At 33.4% G+C, this 18,640-nt stretch overlaps 1 protein-coding gene across 1 annotated transcript in view; it reads left to right on the top strand.

Annotated features, from left to right (window-relative positions):
- LMBRD1 (LMBR1 domain containing 1) overlaps positions 1-15,639 on the top strand; it is a 107,317-nt gene extending 91,678 nt beyond the window's left edge. Inside the window, exons 12-14 of the mRNA XM_081829349.1 lie at positions 12,505-12,628; positions 14,744-14,931; positions 15,073-15,639. Of these exons, the coding sequence (XP_081685475.1) occupies positions 12,505-12,628; positions 14,744-14,931; positions 15,073-15,189 (429 nt within the window). The 3' untranslated portion in view covers positions 15,190-15,639. The remainder of the gene's footprint in view (positions 1-12,504; positions 12,629-14,743; positions 14,932-15,072) is intronic.
- The last annotated feature ends 3,001 nt before the right edge of the window (positions 15,640-18,640 follow it).

Below are 18,640 nucleotides of genomic sequence, written 5' to 3'. Positions count from 1 at the left end.
AATTGAACCTCTTCTCTAAAGGCACATAGTACTTTAAAACTTACTGAATAGGGGCGTCTGGGTGGCTCAGGCATTAAGCGTCTGCCTTCGGCTCGGGTCATGATCTCAGGGTCCTGGGATTGAGTCCTGCATCGGGCTCCCTGCTCCGTGGGAGCTTCTCCCTCTCCCCCTGCCTGCCACTCTGCCTACTTGTGCTCTCTCTGTCAAATAAATAAATAAAAATCTTAAAAAAAAAAAAAAAACTTACTGAAGAATTTTTTCATATTTTTAATAATCCAATTTAAGTGCAAAGATGATGTTCTGTATTTGGTAATATAACCCAACTTCTTTAAACAATTTAAGATTTTTCCATAAATTTGTCACCCATTTTTAATGGTAGAGCAATTTTTACATTTTCTTGTATGAAGCTTTTGCTTTAAAAGCTAGGAGCTGAAACAGTTGGACTTTCTAACTAAAGTGGTTTCTTATGAGTGTCAGCAACCTAGCCTTCTTCTTTCTGAAAACTTTGCAAATATACTGTTAACTCTAGCATATTGTCCATTCCAGAGTATCATATTTTAACAATACATGATGGACTGTCTAAAGTCTAAACCATTCCCAAATGCTTATCAATAAATTTTAAAACCTTTTTAATCCCATAAAATGTAGGGAACTGACACAAACATAATATGCTGATGTTCAACAATTCTGGGCAAAGAAATATTTCCCTGTCCCTGTGTTAAATAATACTGAGAACAAAAATAGTTTATCTACTTGCTTCAGGGAATGCTCCTGACCATATAACTACTAAAATAGCTTCGTTGTTCAGGAGGACTGACTTCAAGACTTCTCATTTCATTGTATCCGCCAATCCAAAATTTGTATCATAAACTTAGCCCAGTTCTACCCAGTTCCTCACCTTTCAAGACCTTGATTAAAGTGGCCCAGCCCATTCCAATCCCTTAAACCTTTATAAATACCCTATTTTTCTCTTTCTTGTTTTCCCTCACTGTAGTTAGTCTAATAAGCTTAGCTTTGCTAGTTGACAATAAGCCTCATCATGCTGAATAATTTAAGGAGGATTAATAATTTAATCAGTAGATTCAGAATTTTAAATCTATGCTCTTATTTTCAGCCTGCTAGTCTATCTATATGGAAACCCCTCAAACCTCAAGTCTAAGACTGAACTCCTTTCCTTCTCTCTTCTACTTACTTTTCCCACCTGTCACCTTCATGTCATGGGATGGGAGGAGTTGTCCTATTCCTATTCTGTGCCCACAACTATACTTACTCAGATGGAAATCTTGAAATCATATTCACATTTTTATGCTTTTCTGATAGCTAACCAGTTTCCAAGTCCCACTGATAGAAATAGCAAACAAAAAGAAACAACTGGTTGATTATCCATCAGTGAGAATACTTGAAACAACATTATGTACAATGTAATGATATGGCTTTATGTTAGAATACAGAAAAATATATACTGTATGATGGTATGATGGTAGGTAGAACAGCATATATATTACCTCATTTTTTATGCTGTTGCACATAAACACATCTAGAAGTCTGGCTGTTATCTCAGGACAATGAAATTTGGAGTAAAGATAGGAAGTAATATTTACTCTTTTAAAAATAGATTTTATTCTATAATTAAAGAAAAAACATTGTTAAGCCCTTTTAAGGATGAAAATAATGACAGATAAAATAGTGGCATACTTGTTTTAGAGAAGACTTTTTTTCCTCTCATTTTGTTGAAATGTAGAAGTAGGTTGGGTAGTTACTGAGACTTTGAAAAATTTAATTTTTGAATTCTTAGTACCATCCTTTTCCCCAGAATATTGAATGTTTTTTTCTACTTTAGCTCCTAAGGTTCCAGGAAATTTTATTTGGAGGTCTAGGTTACTAAGCAATACTGCTCAGAGCACTTTACATGATCACTAACAATGGATTCAGGTGATTTTTTTTACCCACCCACCCATACTTTGACCTGTAAGCAAAAAAAAAAAAAAAGAAAAGGAAAGGAAAAAATTGAAAAATGCTTTTTCAGGAGATGCTTATTTCTGTTTAAAAACCGGTGTTATTCTGCATCAAAAACTAATGATGTATGATGATTAACATAACATAATAAAATTTAAAAAATATATAAATGAGAAAATAAAAAAACAGTGTTATTAAAGGAGTTACTATACTAGTTGATGTTTGATTTATATAATTATAAATAAAATGCACATTTTAAGTAAAGCCAGTTTTAATGGGCTGAAAATGAAGCTGCTCAAGAGATTTCATTAGAAACTAAGCCTTAAAGGCTGAGGTCAAAAAAAGGACACTGCTGTTTTGTGATGACAGTATTTGTTAATGTCTCCTGTGGTGCTGCATGCCCACGTGGGTGGTCCATAAATATAATTTGAAATGAAAATGGTACCAGACTCTTACTGTGGTGATTTAAAAGGCAGATTTGAATATGGACTATCTATTTAACACCTCCTACCCCATATTGGTTGAAGCTAATTAATTTTAGCTTTCTGGAATTTTATAACTAATAAGATCCAATTCAGGATTCAGGCAGTGGCCTTTAAAAAACACACACACACACACAACTATATATAGTCTTTTTGTTTTATAGTCTGAAAATTTGGGGATGGGGATGGGAAAGTTAAGGATAGTTAGATTTAGTCTCTAGATTTAGTTTATAAGATGAAGATAAGTCAACTCTTAGAATTGTGATAATTTTGATAGCCTTTTTTAGAAAGTTACACGATTTCTTTGAAGAATACATTAATAGCTATTACAATTCACGCACCTTTAGAAGATATTGACATATATTTTTTAGTAATACTGAGAGTCACAGTCCTATTTGTCTTGAAATTCTAACATAAAATTATAGATGTCTTAATTTCCAGGATTCCGTATGGTCATTTAATTTTATTACCTATTATTCCTGTGTTTTCTCATTTGACAAATGTTTATTGATGTGTACTGTGTGTCAGGTGGTATTCTAGGTACTAGTGATACAACAGTGACAAAACAGTCCCAATATTCCTGTCCCCATGAAGCTTACTTAGTAGAAAGAGATAAATAAGTATGCCAAGTGGTAAGTATTATGGAGAACAAGTGCTAAAGGAGAGTAAGTGGTGCCCAGAAGTAGGGATGATTTAAAATTTTGAGTAGAAAGGAAATTCTTACTGAGAAGCTGTATTTGAGCACAAAGACCTTAAGCAAGTGAGGAGCAAAGGCAGCTCTGTGGGGAAGACCATTCTAGACCAGAAGTAACAGCAAGTGCAGAGTGGAGGTATGCTGGAGGAAGTAGAGGAACAATGAGCAGTCAAGTTTAAGGACTTTAGCTTTTACTTTCAGATGCAAGATTGTGAGCAGACGAATGACATGATATTCTCAAGGGATCACTTTGATTACTGTGTTGCATATAGACCAGGGCTTGGCACACTTTTTCTGTAAAGGATAAGATAGCAAATATTTTAGGCTTTGTGAGACACACTGTTCCAACTCTGCCATTGCAGTATAAAAGCTACCTTAGACAGTACATTATGGATGGCCATGGACATGTTCCAGTAAAACATAAAAACAGGTGACAGGCTAAATGTAACCCTTGGGTTATAATTTGCCATCCCCTGAGATATAGACCATAATAAACCCAAGGACAAAAACAGGTTGACAGGAAGCTTTTGCAGTAATCAACAGAGAGCCTGTGGTGGTGATGCAGGTGGCAAGAAGTGGTCAAATGCTGATGTATTTTGAAGGTAAAGCCAATAGGATTTGCTGAGAAATCTGCTATAGAATAGGAGAGAGAAAGGAGTCAGGCGTGATGCCTATGTTCTTTAGCATTTTAATTAGAAAATGTTATTTAATATTTTATATCCTACTTATTAGGTAATATCTAGAATAATTGTCTTTAAAATCTGCTTATAGCTTTTAAAATTATCCTTTTTTTTTTTTCTTTAAGCCTGTTTGACTGTTTTGTTCCTGGTATTCCTTCCTAAATTGAGGACTGTTAAGATAACCTATTAACTTCTTAGTCTCACTGTTGGTCATTGCACATTTTCTCATTAGCTTGCCCTCACAGCTGAGAGCAAGTGTGGTCATGTGGTATGTGGGGTTAGGGCATTACCTCATGGTCAAGAAAGCAAGCAAAATAAAGATGTTAGCCTGTTAGCTATCTATGGGTAGCTCTATAAGACTTACCAGTCCTGTGAAAATAATATGCAGAGCCTACCTTATTTTGGTAATGTGTTTATTAAAATGTTTAAAATGAATAGTTCTTGATGAAGTCTATATAAACTATTAGATAAAGCCTTTGAACTATACTTACTGACTTCACTATTTCTCACACTACCACCATTCTAAGCACACTTACCTTCATTCGCTTTCTCCACACCCAGTCACTTGCTAAGGGATGCAGCTTGTTGCCAGAATGACCCTCACATCTCACATGAATTGTTGTACCTTTTAACTAGTGCTCCACTCTGACCCACACTACACAGTGCTGTTAGCTTAATTGTTCTGAAGCAGTGATTATCAAACTTACATATGATCTGAGTCTTGAAGGCTTGTTAAACACAGATGGCAAATTTTTGATTCAGTAAATCTGAGGTGGGACTCCAGGATTTTCTGAGGGTTCTGGTCTGGGAGCCACACTGTGGAAACCACTGTTCTAAAGTAGTCTGATAATGCCATTCCTCCAATAAAAACCTTAAGTGCCTCTCTCCTCATCATCTGACAAATTCAGTCTAGGATTGAAGGACTGCCTCTATTTTTTCATACATTTCTGAACATGGTCATCTTTTCCACCTTTGCTTTTCAGCTGTTTGTCCTTGAAATATCACAACTAATTTCTATGCTGCCCCACCCATTTTCATCACTCAGAGTCCTATCTAATGTTTATTTCAAACCCGACCCTCTTTTTTGAACCTCTGCACATGTTCAGTCTCTTTTTATCCTTTGAATTCCCATGATATTTACTTTTTATGACATTACCTTACTCTGTCTTAATTTATAGTCATTTACATCTCATATCTCTCTTCTACATTAATTTTCTTAAGTAATCTCTTTGCCCAACGTGGGGCTCAAACTCACAACCCCTAGATCAAGAGTTGTATGCTTTACTGACTGTGAGCCACCCAGGTGCCCCTGTTCTACTCTTTTATAGGAACTTAAGCTCCTTGAGGATAAGAAAATATATTTTTCTGTCTCCCTCAAAACAACAGTTTCTAGAATTAAGCCAGTTTTTTTAATTTGTTATTTTTTTGTGTTTTTAAAAAATGTTATTAAAGTATCATAAGATATTAGTATGCCTATTATCTTGTAGCTTCTTGCTTACTTTATCTGTTGGATGAAATCCATTGTACCTTCTAAGTACCTACTGACTTCCTTTTCTTATTTGGATCCATTGTTTTCTGATTCTGCTGCTCATCTATAATGTTATAATTTCTGTTCATTGGACTTTGATGTATTATAAGCCATATCTTTTTTCTTGATTTCCTCCCCCAAGCCCCTAGTTTTTCTTGAGTTAAAAAAAAAAAAAAAAAGAAGACATGCTTTGTGTGGAATACACATCTGAAAACACCTTGTATGTCTGAAAAGTACTTTGCCCTCAGCTGATATAATTGATGGGTAATTTGGTTGTGCTTAGAATTCTACATAAGAAATTATTTATTTATTATTAAATTGTTTATTTATTATTATTATTTATTAAAGAACTTTAAGGCCTTGCATCATCATCTGTCTTTCATTTTTAATCTTCTTTTGAAGCTAACTTGATAAGTTCTCTTTTCTCCACTCTCTCTTGGGGAGCTCATCTTCATTAGTACTGAATATCTTCAGTCGATCATCTGTCTTATCGGTATTTCATATTTTATGCCTATCATTTTACTTTGGATTCTTGAATATGTGTTTAGCTTTATCTTCAAACTATATCCTAACTTTTATATTTCTTATAACAAAGTCTTAACTTTCCTCAAGTACTTGTTCTGATCTTTTTCAAGCATCCTTGTTTTATGGATGTTATATCTTCTTCAATACCTGAAGGTACTAAACATTTTTCTTAATGGTTTCCTTTAAATAAAATTACAGTTCTGTTTATCTTGGAACAATTCTGTTTATCTTGTTCTTTGTCCTTCATGCTGATATTTTCTATATATATCTGATGATGTATTCATATTTATGTTAATGTGTATTTAAGTATCAGGAACTTCTAGGAAGCCTCATCATGGGAACTCTGTGACAGGTTTCTAGTGATCCTTAAATTATATTTTAAAATAAATGGAAGGGAAACCAGTTGTTTTATTAGAGACCTTTTAAGTGTGTCTTTTCATCTTCCAGATTGTTGTTGAAATCTCTCATCACCTGATGGCTTTCTTCCCATTCTTTTTGCTGTTAAGAGATTGCTGTGGGCTTTATTCCTATACTATAACTTTAATGAGGTCCTGGGAAGGACAAGAAACAAATGACTGTGTCCAGTCTGTCATCTTGAACCAAAAAGCTTGGTTCTCAAAAGATTGAAGTAGTTCTTCATGGTTAAGTACTATAAATTTATAATCTTTTACTTGGCAGATAATAAGTTTGTGAATTGATAGCTTTATTTGGTTTAAATCTACCCATCAAATGCTACCATACCTTGGTCTTCATTGTCTGTATTTGGCTTCAGATAACTGACTGAACAAAGAAGAGACTACTATATTAGCTGTGAGTTTATCGATTTGCCACAGGAAGTACAACTGTTAAAGAAACTAAAGGCTCAGGGTTAGTGAATTCTCACCAGAGAGAAATAATCTGTATGGAAAACCAAATTTATAGTCACAAAGTTTCTAGGTAGGCATGGATGTCAAAAAGAGGGCCTCATTGATCTTATTGGCTGATATCATCCAGCTGAGATAGCCTGATGTATTGTGTCCATTGTCAAGTGAGGCTGCCATGCAGACCAGAAAATTAGGTATTGACCAGAGCATCATTTTTCTTGGGTTTTGCTTGAAATCCAGAAAGTCTCTTGATGTTAAAGTTCTTTTTCTAGGTGACATTTTAATTGTGTTGATAAAAGTTCAACCAAGACAGAATAGTAAAGTTAATTAGGTATAAGCTTTCTAAGTTCTCTGGAGTCTGTGCCAAAGCCAACCTAGGTAATTTTGTGAAACTTATATAGAGATTCTTGTTCAAGGTTGCTAACTCCTAAAACTGTCTTTTCTTTAAAAAAAAAAATCACATGTAGATTTCTCTCTAAATTTAATTCTCAAAAGGTCAGTCTATCCTGTTAGTATATACCACAAGCAGATATTATCTCATTGTCATTTACAAAGAAACAGATACTTAGAAAGTTAAATGATTCACCCCAGAATCTCATGGTATATGTGACAGACTCAAGAACTAAATCTCATTTTTCTGTCTCTACCTTTAATATTTTCTACTATACTCATTGAACTACTATTTTCTGAAAAAAATAAAGTGGTGGAAAATAATTGTTTTCTGTTTGTATTATATTTGACTATCCTTGGTCAATTAAGACTAATAGATAGTAAATCTTATTAATTTAGAGTTTACTAATAAGTTTGTGATTATTTCTACAGGTTATATGCTAATGCTTACCTTTGTACCTCCTTTTTATAAATTTTATATGACCAATGAGTAATACGTATGAAATTAGGAACTTTCTTTCTTGGAGCACTACATATTATAGTACCTTTGAAATACCTTAGTTACATAAATGTAATCAGAGCTCAACACAAGTTATACTTGTTCTTAAAAATAATCACTGTAAAACTCGATCTTTAAGATAAAACATCTGGCAAGTTCTATCTTCATTAACCTGATACAGTTTGTGTATTCATAAAATATAGTAAAACTATTTCCTTTAGAATTTCTGTGATTCTTTATCAATTCTTTCCCTTTTACCCATCCCCCAGTGAAATGTAACAAAATACTGATTTAACTGTACACCATTTGTTAAATTTTCAGATAAACATAGAACTTTGGTTTTTATTACATATTTTAATTTTTTCTGCCCTTTTTTTATTTGGATGTGTGTTATGAGTATCTCAAAACTTTTCATGTATGTATATATTTTATATGCTGTAAGTCCATTTGACAGTAAAACAGTGATTAATTGGGATTTTACTTTCAGAATCTTTCAATCCAACCTTCTTTTTCTATCCTGACCTCACATTTTCACTTGGATTGTCTTCTGACTTAGTGAACTTCTATCTACTCTCAATCCCTTTTGCTAGTCTATACTCCACTCATGTAATTCTCTTTCTTAAAATCATTTGATAAATAATTCCTAATCATATCACAATAAAGTCAAGCTCCTTAGTCTGTATACAGTTAAGATTTACATGTCTATTTTAAATATTCAGTAGTATCAAGACCCTAATCAGAAATCAAAGTTAGCATAATCATGGACAATCAGGAGAAGAAAATAGAACTATCCTACGACCCAGCAATTGCACTATTGGGTATTTACCCCAAAGATACAAATGTAGTGATCCGAAGAGGCACGTGCACCCCAGTGTTTATGGCAGCAATGTCCATAATAGCCAAACTATGGAAAGAGCCAAGATGTCCATCAACAGATGAATGGACGAAGTGGCATTCTAAACAGTCCAATCTTCTGCCAGTTTTTTTTGTCACTAGGCAAACAAAATACTCGCTTTGAAGTTCATTCTCCATGGTACATGAGTTTTCTCAAAGGCCTTCTTTTATATGCATATGTAATACAAGGATTTGTTTTACAAATAAAGTACAAATATAGAGTGTAATTAATTCTAAGTTGATTTCAGGTGAAGGTATAACATGATGATGACTTAATTGTGGCTTAAATCAACACTAAATGTTTTAAAAATATATTTAAAGTAGAAGGTGTGATTTATCGTAGTTAATAACCAAAGTTATCTTAGTGGCAGTCACCATACATTAACAATGACATAACAATCTAAAAGGAAACAAGAAATATATAATATAAAATTTATCAGGTATATTTATAAAGGTTGCTGTTACATGAAAAACAGATTTAATTGCACTTTCTGTTATTTATCTATTTGATGATAAGTAAGAAGTGATGGAGGAAGGGTAGTAGTCTCAGTATTCAAAAGACTTTTGATTTTATTCATGTGCTCCAGATGCCCTTTCTTGGCTCTTTTAATTTTGATCTTTTTTGTGCAGTCGCCTTGTCATCAGAAAAAAATTTTTTATCTCACCCCTATTTTAATTTTTCATTGTTAATAGTACTCTTTAGTTTAATTAGAACTTTTATATGTCCTTTTGAGGAACAACAGTCAGAAGTTTCCTGAACACTTTTGATTTTAGAACACAGTCCTTAAATGAAACATCCAGTGATTGAAATTTACTTTGAAGGTTGAACCAAATTCAAAATACTTAATTATAATTTTTTAAATAACTGCAGAAAGACATCTATAATTCTCCTAGGTATCTGTGATTCAGGTAAACAGCTAGAAGATGGCAGATGGTGAGGTGAGAAGCCCCCTCTGTTTATTCAGTGTGGAATCATCACTTGAATATAAAATATAGGCATGCGCTTATTAACCAAAATCCTTCTGTGGTCATATACCACTTTATATAAATATAAACATAATGACATATACATATAAAGATAGCTATAAAGAGTTGTTACATACTCGTTGTATGTATGGATTTGTGGTCTAGTGTCATTTTTCAACAACAAAGCAGAACACTAACAATGACTACCTTTTAATCTTATGTTAGAAGGTTTTCGTCAAATCTACAACCTTTGAAAATGGTAAACATGTAAAATAATGTGATAGGAAAAATAAGGTAAATCTATTGTGGTGGGCAAAAGAGTCAGTGACTATAAGCCAATTTCAAATGTCACTGAATGAATTATTAGACCTTTGTGGAAAAATGATTTGATTTGACTTGCTTCTGCCAGCTCAGCCTGTCTTAAAATCCCTGTTCTGGCCCTGAAATTTCTAATTCAGTGAATTTTTGACTCCCAAAGTATCTTTAAGTGTGGCAATGGATAATAGAACTTTTATTTTTTAAGTTTAGAACATTATAACAATGCTGAGAAGGTTGAATGACTTTTTTCAAATATGTTTATACTTATAAGATGAAGCTCATGTAATACTTAAGCCATGGAACATACTGTTCTTGTTTTTAAAATAATTGTGAATAGGCATTTTTTGCATAAATCCCAGCTTGTCCCTCTCTTCATTTTTGAAACATTCAAATTGGTTATTTTTATTTAAAGGCATATTACTATTTAGGAGATAGTGTATTACTGAGTTATATACATTCGAATTTCATCAAATCCATTTATATCTGTATTTGTAACTGAACCAATGCAAGTTTGCTCCGTGGTGAGTCAAAAACTGCACCAGATTGAGTCGTTGCACAAAGAAGACTTTTATTTGTAGCAAATGAGATCATGAGGAATGGCTTCCAAAGCTGTGACTCCCCAAGAAGGGGTGAATGAATACCTTTTGTTTAGGGTTAGGATGAATGAATATTATAGATAAGGAAGCCTTGTCATTGTATGTAGAGATAAACATCAGGTCATGCATGCACCTTAAGAAAACATGTCTATACGTATAGTAGATGTTATGTAAATGAGGCCGTGGTTCCTCTTTGGGCAGAGATTTTAGTATTATAATGAAGTAAAGGTAATTGCTGGTCATTCCAAGGGTTACTCCTTGGTCCATCTGCACAGGCACAAGTTAGGGTTTTAGCTCAAATGGTTTGGGTGGTCTGGGCCAGTGCGAGGTCTTTGTCAGGGCAGTTGCCGTCACCTGTGGGGTGGTTTCCAGTTTCATTTGCCTGAGTTAAGAGATAAGCCAGAAAGAAGAGTTTAAGGAAGAATGTAAAATGGAGATTAGTGAATATAAGCAGGTAGGCAGTAAAGGTCAGGTATTGGGGTCTAGCTGGTGAAACTTTGACTATAGATACAGAAAAATAATGTCCACTTGAGCAGCTCTTGAGAACTGTATTTTTATCATGGGTTCAGTTATACCTTGAAGTGGAAAAAAATTAATATTAACTGCACTTTGCATGGAGATTTTGGTGTATCTCTTTTGGTCTTTAGAATGACTCTATAAGGAAATACGGTGATACCTCCATTTTACAAGTGCGGAGTCTAAACAGTTCAGATTTTCCTATTCACATGGCAAAGAAGTAGCCAAATGATGCTTGACACTAAGTTTCTTAGAGACCAGAGTCTGAGCTCTTCCTTTACCATACTGGACATTTTAGTTATACTTTCATTTTCAAGATATATGCAAGTATCTTGTTTTGACATCCTTGGAATCTTGTCAGATTTTAGTTAAATAACACTTACTATATGTCTTTTTCATTGTGCCATTTTAGTGAGTATGGAGTAGCATCTCATTGTAGTTTTGATTTGCATTTCCCTGATGACTACTCATGTTGGACATCTTTTGGTGTGCCTGTTGGCCATTTGGATATCTTCTTTGGAGGAATGTCTATTTAAATCCTTGGTTCATTTTTTGTTTAGTTGGGTTGTCTTTTTTTATTTAGTTGTAAGGGTTCTTTATATGCTCTGGATACAAGTCCCTTATCAGATACATGATTTACAATTTGTTTTTCTCATTCTGTAGGTTGTTTTTTTTTTAATTTTTTTTGTTTTTTCATTTTCTTGATGATGGTGGTAAAGCCCAATTTTTATCCTCACTTTTCTGAGTTTTGAAAGTACCCCATATAGACACAGCCCTTTGGATGTAGCTGTTTATCGACTGCCATGGCATGAACTAGGAATATATCTATACTTAATACAGATTCTAGATTTCAAATACTTTTTTAGTAGTTTCAAGATTATTATTACTTGTGGTTCTTGCACTCACATCATCAAAAAGTAATACTTTTGAGAACTTGACAGTTCATAATTTTGAAGAGAGAGGATGGCCATCTTTTTTGATTCATAATTGTAAAACATTTCCATTTTTAGATTTGTAAACACCAATGATCAAATCACTTAATTTTTTCATTTCCACATGATATTTTTTCTTCCAGACACTTTTGTATACATACTTGCCTTCAGCCTTTGTTCATTTGTTAACCATATCAAATAAATTTTGGTGCACAAATGTAAATGATGAAAGAATATTGTCACATATCTTTCCAGCAAAATGGTATGATCCGAGTTCCTGTTGCATGTTATTGCATGATAAAGTCCTAACTGTAGAATAACTAATTGGATAGAAATACCATATTTCCTTTTTGCCCTTAGAAATGTTTTATTCATTTATCAGTTCTTGGGTTTGAGAAAATTCATTTAGGATATCGTTATCTGTAGGCTCATAGTCTGAGATTTCACTTACACCAATTTTACCATTATTATTGGAAACTAGATTGTTACTATCTGTCTCTTTGCATTCGTTTCCTGTCTTGTTTCTAATATTTATGAAGCATCTTTATCATTTTTCTTCTCTTTGTCATTGTGAGTGAAAAATAAAAGATCTCAATTCTCAAAAAAAAAAGTGTATTATTTAGCAATATAATTTTTAAATAAAATACCCCTTTTAAAACATTTAGCTTGCTTTGGCAGTTATATTGAATATGAATGCCAGGTACACGGGTACTTTGGAATACTCAGGCTTATCTAATGGAAAAAGTGACAAATTGAATACAGGCATACCTCGTTTTATTGCGCTTCACTGTACTGCACTTTGCAGATACTACATTATTTACAAATTGAAAGTTTGCAGTAACCCTGCGTGAACACATCTGTTGGTACCATTTTACAACAGCATTTGTTCAATTCATGTCTCTGTGTCACATTTGGTAATTCTCATAAAATTTCCAGCTTTTTCATTATTATAAATTATGGTGATCTGCAATCAGTGATTATGAGTTCCTGAAAGCTCAGGTAATGGTTAGATTTTAGCAATAAAGTATTTTTTTAATTAAGGTATATACATTATTTATTTAGACATAATGTTATTGCACATTTAATAGACTACAGTTTGGTGTAAACATAACTTTTATATGTACTGGGAAACCAGAAAGTTCATTTGATTCACTTTAGTGCAATATTCACTTTATTGAGGTGATCTGGAACCTAACCTGCAATCTCCAAGGTATGCCTGTAGTTATATTACTTTGAAGCAAGTTCTATAATAGAGGTGAGAATAAAATATTAGGGGAGCAGAGTATGACTAACAACTTTCCCTGTCTAGGTGTCTCCCCTGCTAGATTGAACTCCCAGCACAGCACCCAGCTATAATGTTGGGTGCTAGTTACCAAAGGAGAGGAGAGAAACATTTATTCAGCCACTACTGCTTGAAATCTTTTTGGTTTTTGTTAGGAAGCTTTGAATATTCCTTCTAGACTTTTCTGTTGAGGAAGAGAGCAAAAATTTGAAGGAGGCCCTTGCAGGGATGGGGATCAATAGATTATCATTAGATTGGTGTTCCCAGCTTGTGAAAGGAAGATATTGCCTCTTTATTAAACTGCATGTTTCTCTGCCAGAGAAAAAGATTGCTTTGTCCAGTTGGTATTGAGTAATTCAGAAGTAAATGTTGAAGTATAGTGGAAGGGATTAAAGTAGATAAGATTTAGATTATCTATATACTTATATAACATATTTAAAACTTTACATAACAAGTCTTGTATTTGTATAAACTATAACCTAAAGACTACTTTTCGTAAAACCATGTGATAGCCCCCAAAGTAAAATATATTAGAACCCTTGTGTAGTAAACTGGGTTACAGAATTCCCAGCTCAATTTTATGTTTTAAGAGAAAATAGCATTTATTTATTGACACTGAGAAGAGAGTTCATAAAATTAGAAATCAACAGTATATTTTCTTAATCAGCAATAGGATGTGATATTATTCTCCTAATTGCATGTGGAATTTCTTGCCATTGTCAACTTTGGTTGAAATATGCAGAAGTCATAATCTTTTTTGTAATTAATAGACTAAAAAGAAGTTGCCTTGTAAGATAAGGATTTTCTTCTCTAATGAGTAAAGGCCCTCTGAAATTTGCAAGGTTAGAATCCTCTATTAGCTGCAGAATATATGATTTCTCAGGGAGATACATTATATTGTGCTGCCCCAGACCCTTCTGAATGGTTTAAATAAACAAGTATTTCCTTAGATATTATTTCTCAGATATATGTCTATATTAGAGGATTTTGTAACCTAATGGAAATAACGCATTTGGATAAAATTAGTATGGAGTCTGACACAAATGTTAAATAACCAGTCTCCACTGTCTCTTTAAAGGTTGAATATTTTTTGAAAAAGTATATGATTGATTGATTTTCGGTATATGATTTATTTTTAATTCAAGCTTAAATACTAACCTAAATTTCATTGCATATCCATAAATAACAGTTTTGTATTTCTTTAGGAGCAGCAACCTTTTCAGGCTAGCATTCTTAAAAAGAAAAAAAAATTAATCTCAAAACACCTCTCAAATTTGAGCTGTCCTGAGAATTGGATTCTTAGAAAAGTACAAGTTAATTATAATCACATCTGATTACTTAGTTCATTTTTTTTTTTCTTATCTTCATCAGGAAAACTTTATCTGTTTTCGTTTAGGACATGTCTGGAACTCCAGTTTAAAATGCTTCTTCGATTTCAAATAAATTGAACTATCCAATATAATTTTTCTTATCCTAAAAGCCAGGATTACATTGGTGGCATTCATTTTTTTAAATGTCATATTATTTGGTAATTTAATACTATAATAATACTGGAGGAGTGGGCTTAGGAGAAGAACCTAGATTTCAGTCCTATCTCTAACACTTATGGACTGTATGACCTTGGTCTTTAGTTTTGGTTAATAATCTTTTAGATAAATTTTTAATAGTCCATTTCAAGAAAGAAACTATCTCACTATTGTCCTTTATTTGCTTTATAGATCAGTGTACTGTTACCCGGACATACCTGTTCCTTCACAAGTTCTGGTTCTTTAGTGCCGCGTACTATTTTGGTAACTGGGCCTTTCTTGGGGTAAGTAGTGCAGGTATCCTGGGGATGATGTGATCCTTAATTGCCCATTTGTATCACAGTAGTGCCATTGGATTTTAAATTCATTACTTTCTGAATGATCTTAGATGTAAGAAATAACACGTAGTTTATTTAAATTTACAGGTATTCTTGATTGGATTAATTGTATCCTGTTGTAAAGGGAAGAAATCAGTCATTGAAGGAGTAGATGAAGATGATTCAGACATAAGTGATGATGAGCCCTCTGTCTATTCTGTTTGACAGCCTCTGTCTTAGGGGTTTTATAAGGCTGACTGAATGTCTATTATGCATTTTTAAAGTGTTAAACTAACATTAGGATGAACTGACCAGCTTTCATCAAAAATGGGAGCATGGCTATTAAATAAACTATATTTTTTATGTTATCTGAAGTAACATTGTATCATAGATTAACATTTAAAATTGCTATAATAATTCTATGTAAATATAAAACTGTGGACTTTGTGAGGGAATGTTTGTGGAAATTTTTTTTCTCTAGTGTATAATAGTGTTGAATTGATTAAAAATCTTCCAGAATTAATATTCCCTTTTGTCACTTTTTAAAAACATAATAAATCACTTGTATCTGTGCCTTTGGGTCTCTAGAGTAATGTGGAATTCTAAAGTGTCTATAACTGATTGTCTAAATATAATACAATATAGCTGATAAATAAATGTTACTCCTCTATGCAACTTGTTTTCTATTTTCTACATTAAATCATTAATGCCATTCAAATATATTTCATGAGCAGATCTCAAGCTACTTGGTGCTGTAAGACCATGGCATCCCAAGATGAATTGTATTGTTCAAATATTAATCCTTTAGATATCTTACCACCTGTATAGTATTTAAGGCATATACATTGTTGTAGGTAGCTAACCTCAAAATTTGCCTTCCAACATAAACGGGAGTGTTGTCAAGAATAATTGATCTTGAAAAAAAAAATCAGTTTACTGATTAGTTTAAGATATGTGACATTGGGGTGCCTGGGTGGCTCAATCAGTTAAGCATCCAACTCTTGATCTCAGCTCAGGTCTTGATCTTAGGGTCGTGAGTTCAAGCCCCACATTGAGCTCTTCACCAGGCATGGAGCCAACTTGTATGTGACATCATATTTTGGTTTTAAAGGTATTTTTTCATTCTAAAGATTTATACTTTTCAAAAGAGGTAAGAAATGCTAAATAATATTGATAGGGTATTTTGAACACACTTTGAGTAGTGAGAAATCATTACGAATGGTATTGTAGTTTACTCACATAAGCAAATCGGAACTCATAAAAAGCACAAATTAGAACCCATAAAAAACACATCTTTGAAATAAAATATCATTTACTTTCTGAAAAAGTCTTAGGAATTAACAACCATCTCCTACTTAATTCTTCTTGCCCTTAATTTTTGTATCACTTTACTCTTTTCTGATTCTTTATCTAGGTATACCTTCATAGCCTTCTGTTTTTATTTTGCATTTTCTTTCTGGACAATCTCCTATACCTTTGGTTTCCATCTATATTATTATATCATATCATATATATCATATTGTTAATATATCTGTATTATTTTTTCCTAAACTCCAAAGCTAATAACTTACCTGTTAACTAGAAATTACGACTTCAGTTACAACTTGAACTCCTCATTTTTCTGGGCATACCAAGCCTCCTTCTCCTTCTATATCATTTTTGTTTTTGTTTGTTTGTTTTGTTTTTGTTTTTACAAATGGCACCAGCATATACCTCATTGCTTAAACCAGAAATCAAGCAGAGCTTCTTATCTCCTGTATATCCCTAACTCATCAACCAATCAAGTATTTGATTTCTACTTCTTAGGTATCCTTCCATTTGTCCTTTCTTCTCCATTCTTATTGCCAGTCACTGTGTTTTAGATTGAGTTGTGTTCCCTCAAAATTCTCAGGTTGAAGTCCTAACTTCGAGTACCTGAGAGTATGACTTACTTGAAGATGGGGCCTTTAAAGAGGTAATTAAGTAAAAGGAGGCCATTAGGTAGGGCCCTAATCCAGTATGACTGGTGCCCTTCTGAGAAGAGGAGGAGACATCAGGGATGTATACACAAGAGAGAAAAAGACCATATGAGGACACGGAAGGAGGTCGTCTGCAAGACAAAAAGAGAAGCCTCTGGAGAATTAAACCCTGCCAGCATCTTGATCTTGGACTTCCAGCTTCCAGAACTGTGAAAAAATAAATTTCTATTGTTTAAGCCACCCAGTTTGTTGTATTTTGTTATGGCAGCCCTAACAGAGTAATACAGACTACTTCTTGAACTTGTGCCAAGTCCTGACTTCTTTCAGTCTTTCCTTGATAATGAAAATATAAATCAGATTATTTCATTTCTTTCCTGTGAAAAGTTTTCAGTTATTTTAGAATGAAATCCTTTTTTGCCATGTGGTGGATAAAGCCTTTCTGGTGTATTTCTTCCCTGACTATCCTGCTTTCTCTACTATCGTCACACTGGTTATATGAGCAAAATATCTCAGCATTATCCAAATGGCTCTGATTTCTCACATCCCCTGTCTGTTGAACTGTTCCTTCTTCCTATGATACCCTTCCCTTCCTTTTGTCTAAGAAAATCCTTATTCTTGGAATCTCAGCTTTAACATCTCCTCCAGTACCTCTCCCCTAAGTCTCCCAGGCAATTAGGTGGTTTAAAAGTCTTTACTCACATGGCACCCTGTACAGTGTGTTGTGATTTATTGCTTTCATGTCTCCTGCCTCTGGACAGTAAGTCCTTGAATACCCCTCTGGGTTTGTCATCCTTGGTTCCTAGAATAGTTCTTTGCACATGGAAAGCACACAGTTGATAGGTGAATTTGCTAGTTACAAGCTCTAAGTCTGAATATATGGATTAAGCCTATATAAACTGCATTAGCTTAAGGGGAATGTATATTTAGCCTATTTTTAAGATTTATTTATTTTGAAAATACTGCTGTATTTGTCTTGAATACTACATATACATTTTACTACTGCTAGGAATATTTTTTTTTTATATGTGTCAGATCAACCTCTTAGCTTTTTATTTGGCTAGTTGTATTTTTTAAATATGTTTTTCTTCTTAGATTCTATACATTTGCTTATTGCCTATTTAGAAATTTACTTTTGCTCTAACAAAGTTTTTTTTTCCCCCCCTATCAGTCATGGAATGGCTTTAACTTTATATTTTATGAAGTTGACTTAAGTGTTGTGACTTCACTAATGAAGGACATATTTTCTTGGAAGTCCTCTGAAAATGCCTAATTTAGAGATCATCCATAGTGATCACTTTCTAAAAGGTCAAGGCCCTCTTATTCCATGCAAACTTCAAACAAGTAATTAATTTGTTCAGCCATGCAACAAGGTACTGGCAAAATAAGGACCCTGGAACTGACTTCTGTCTCAGTGCCACTATACCAAAGGAAATGAAAATGCATATTGTATTTTTTTTAAAGTAAAAGGGAAAAAAGCAGGAGCTCCAGGAAAAACAACAAGCAATACAAGAAAAGAATGTCTCAATGTATACTACTGAGCTCTTCAGTGAATGATAGCTACAGTAATATACTGTTTTAGAATTAATCCATAGAACATAGTAGACATTGATTATAACACTGAATGTAAATATCAACCTTGACAATGTAAAAAGACAGCTGTTAAGAACTGGAAGGTTGAAAGAGCTGGTGGAAGAAGACCTGAGGGGAGAGAGGGTATT

The sequence above is a fragment of the Leptonychotes weddellii genome, chromosome 8 (assembly GCF_054177405.1).
Source record: "Leptonychotes weddellii isolate Sample4059 chromosome 8, ASM5417740v2, whole genome shotgun sequence".
In the NCBI taxonomy this organism is placed as follows: Eukaryota; Metazoa; Chordata; class Mammalia; order Carnivora; family Phocidae; genus Leptonychotes; species Leptonychotes weddellii.
The sequence above is the reverse complement of the archived record's forward strand: the minus strand, read 5'-3'. Positions and strand labels throughout refer to the sequence as shown.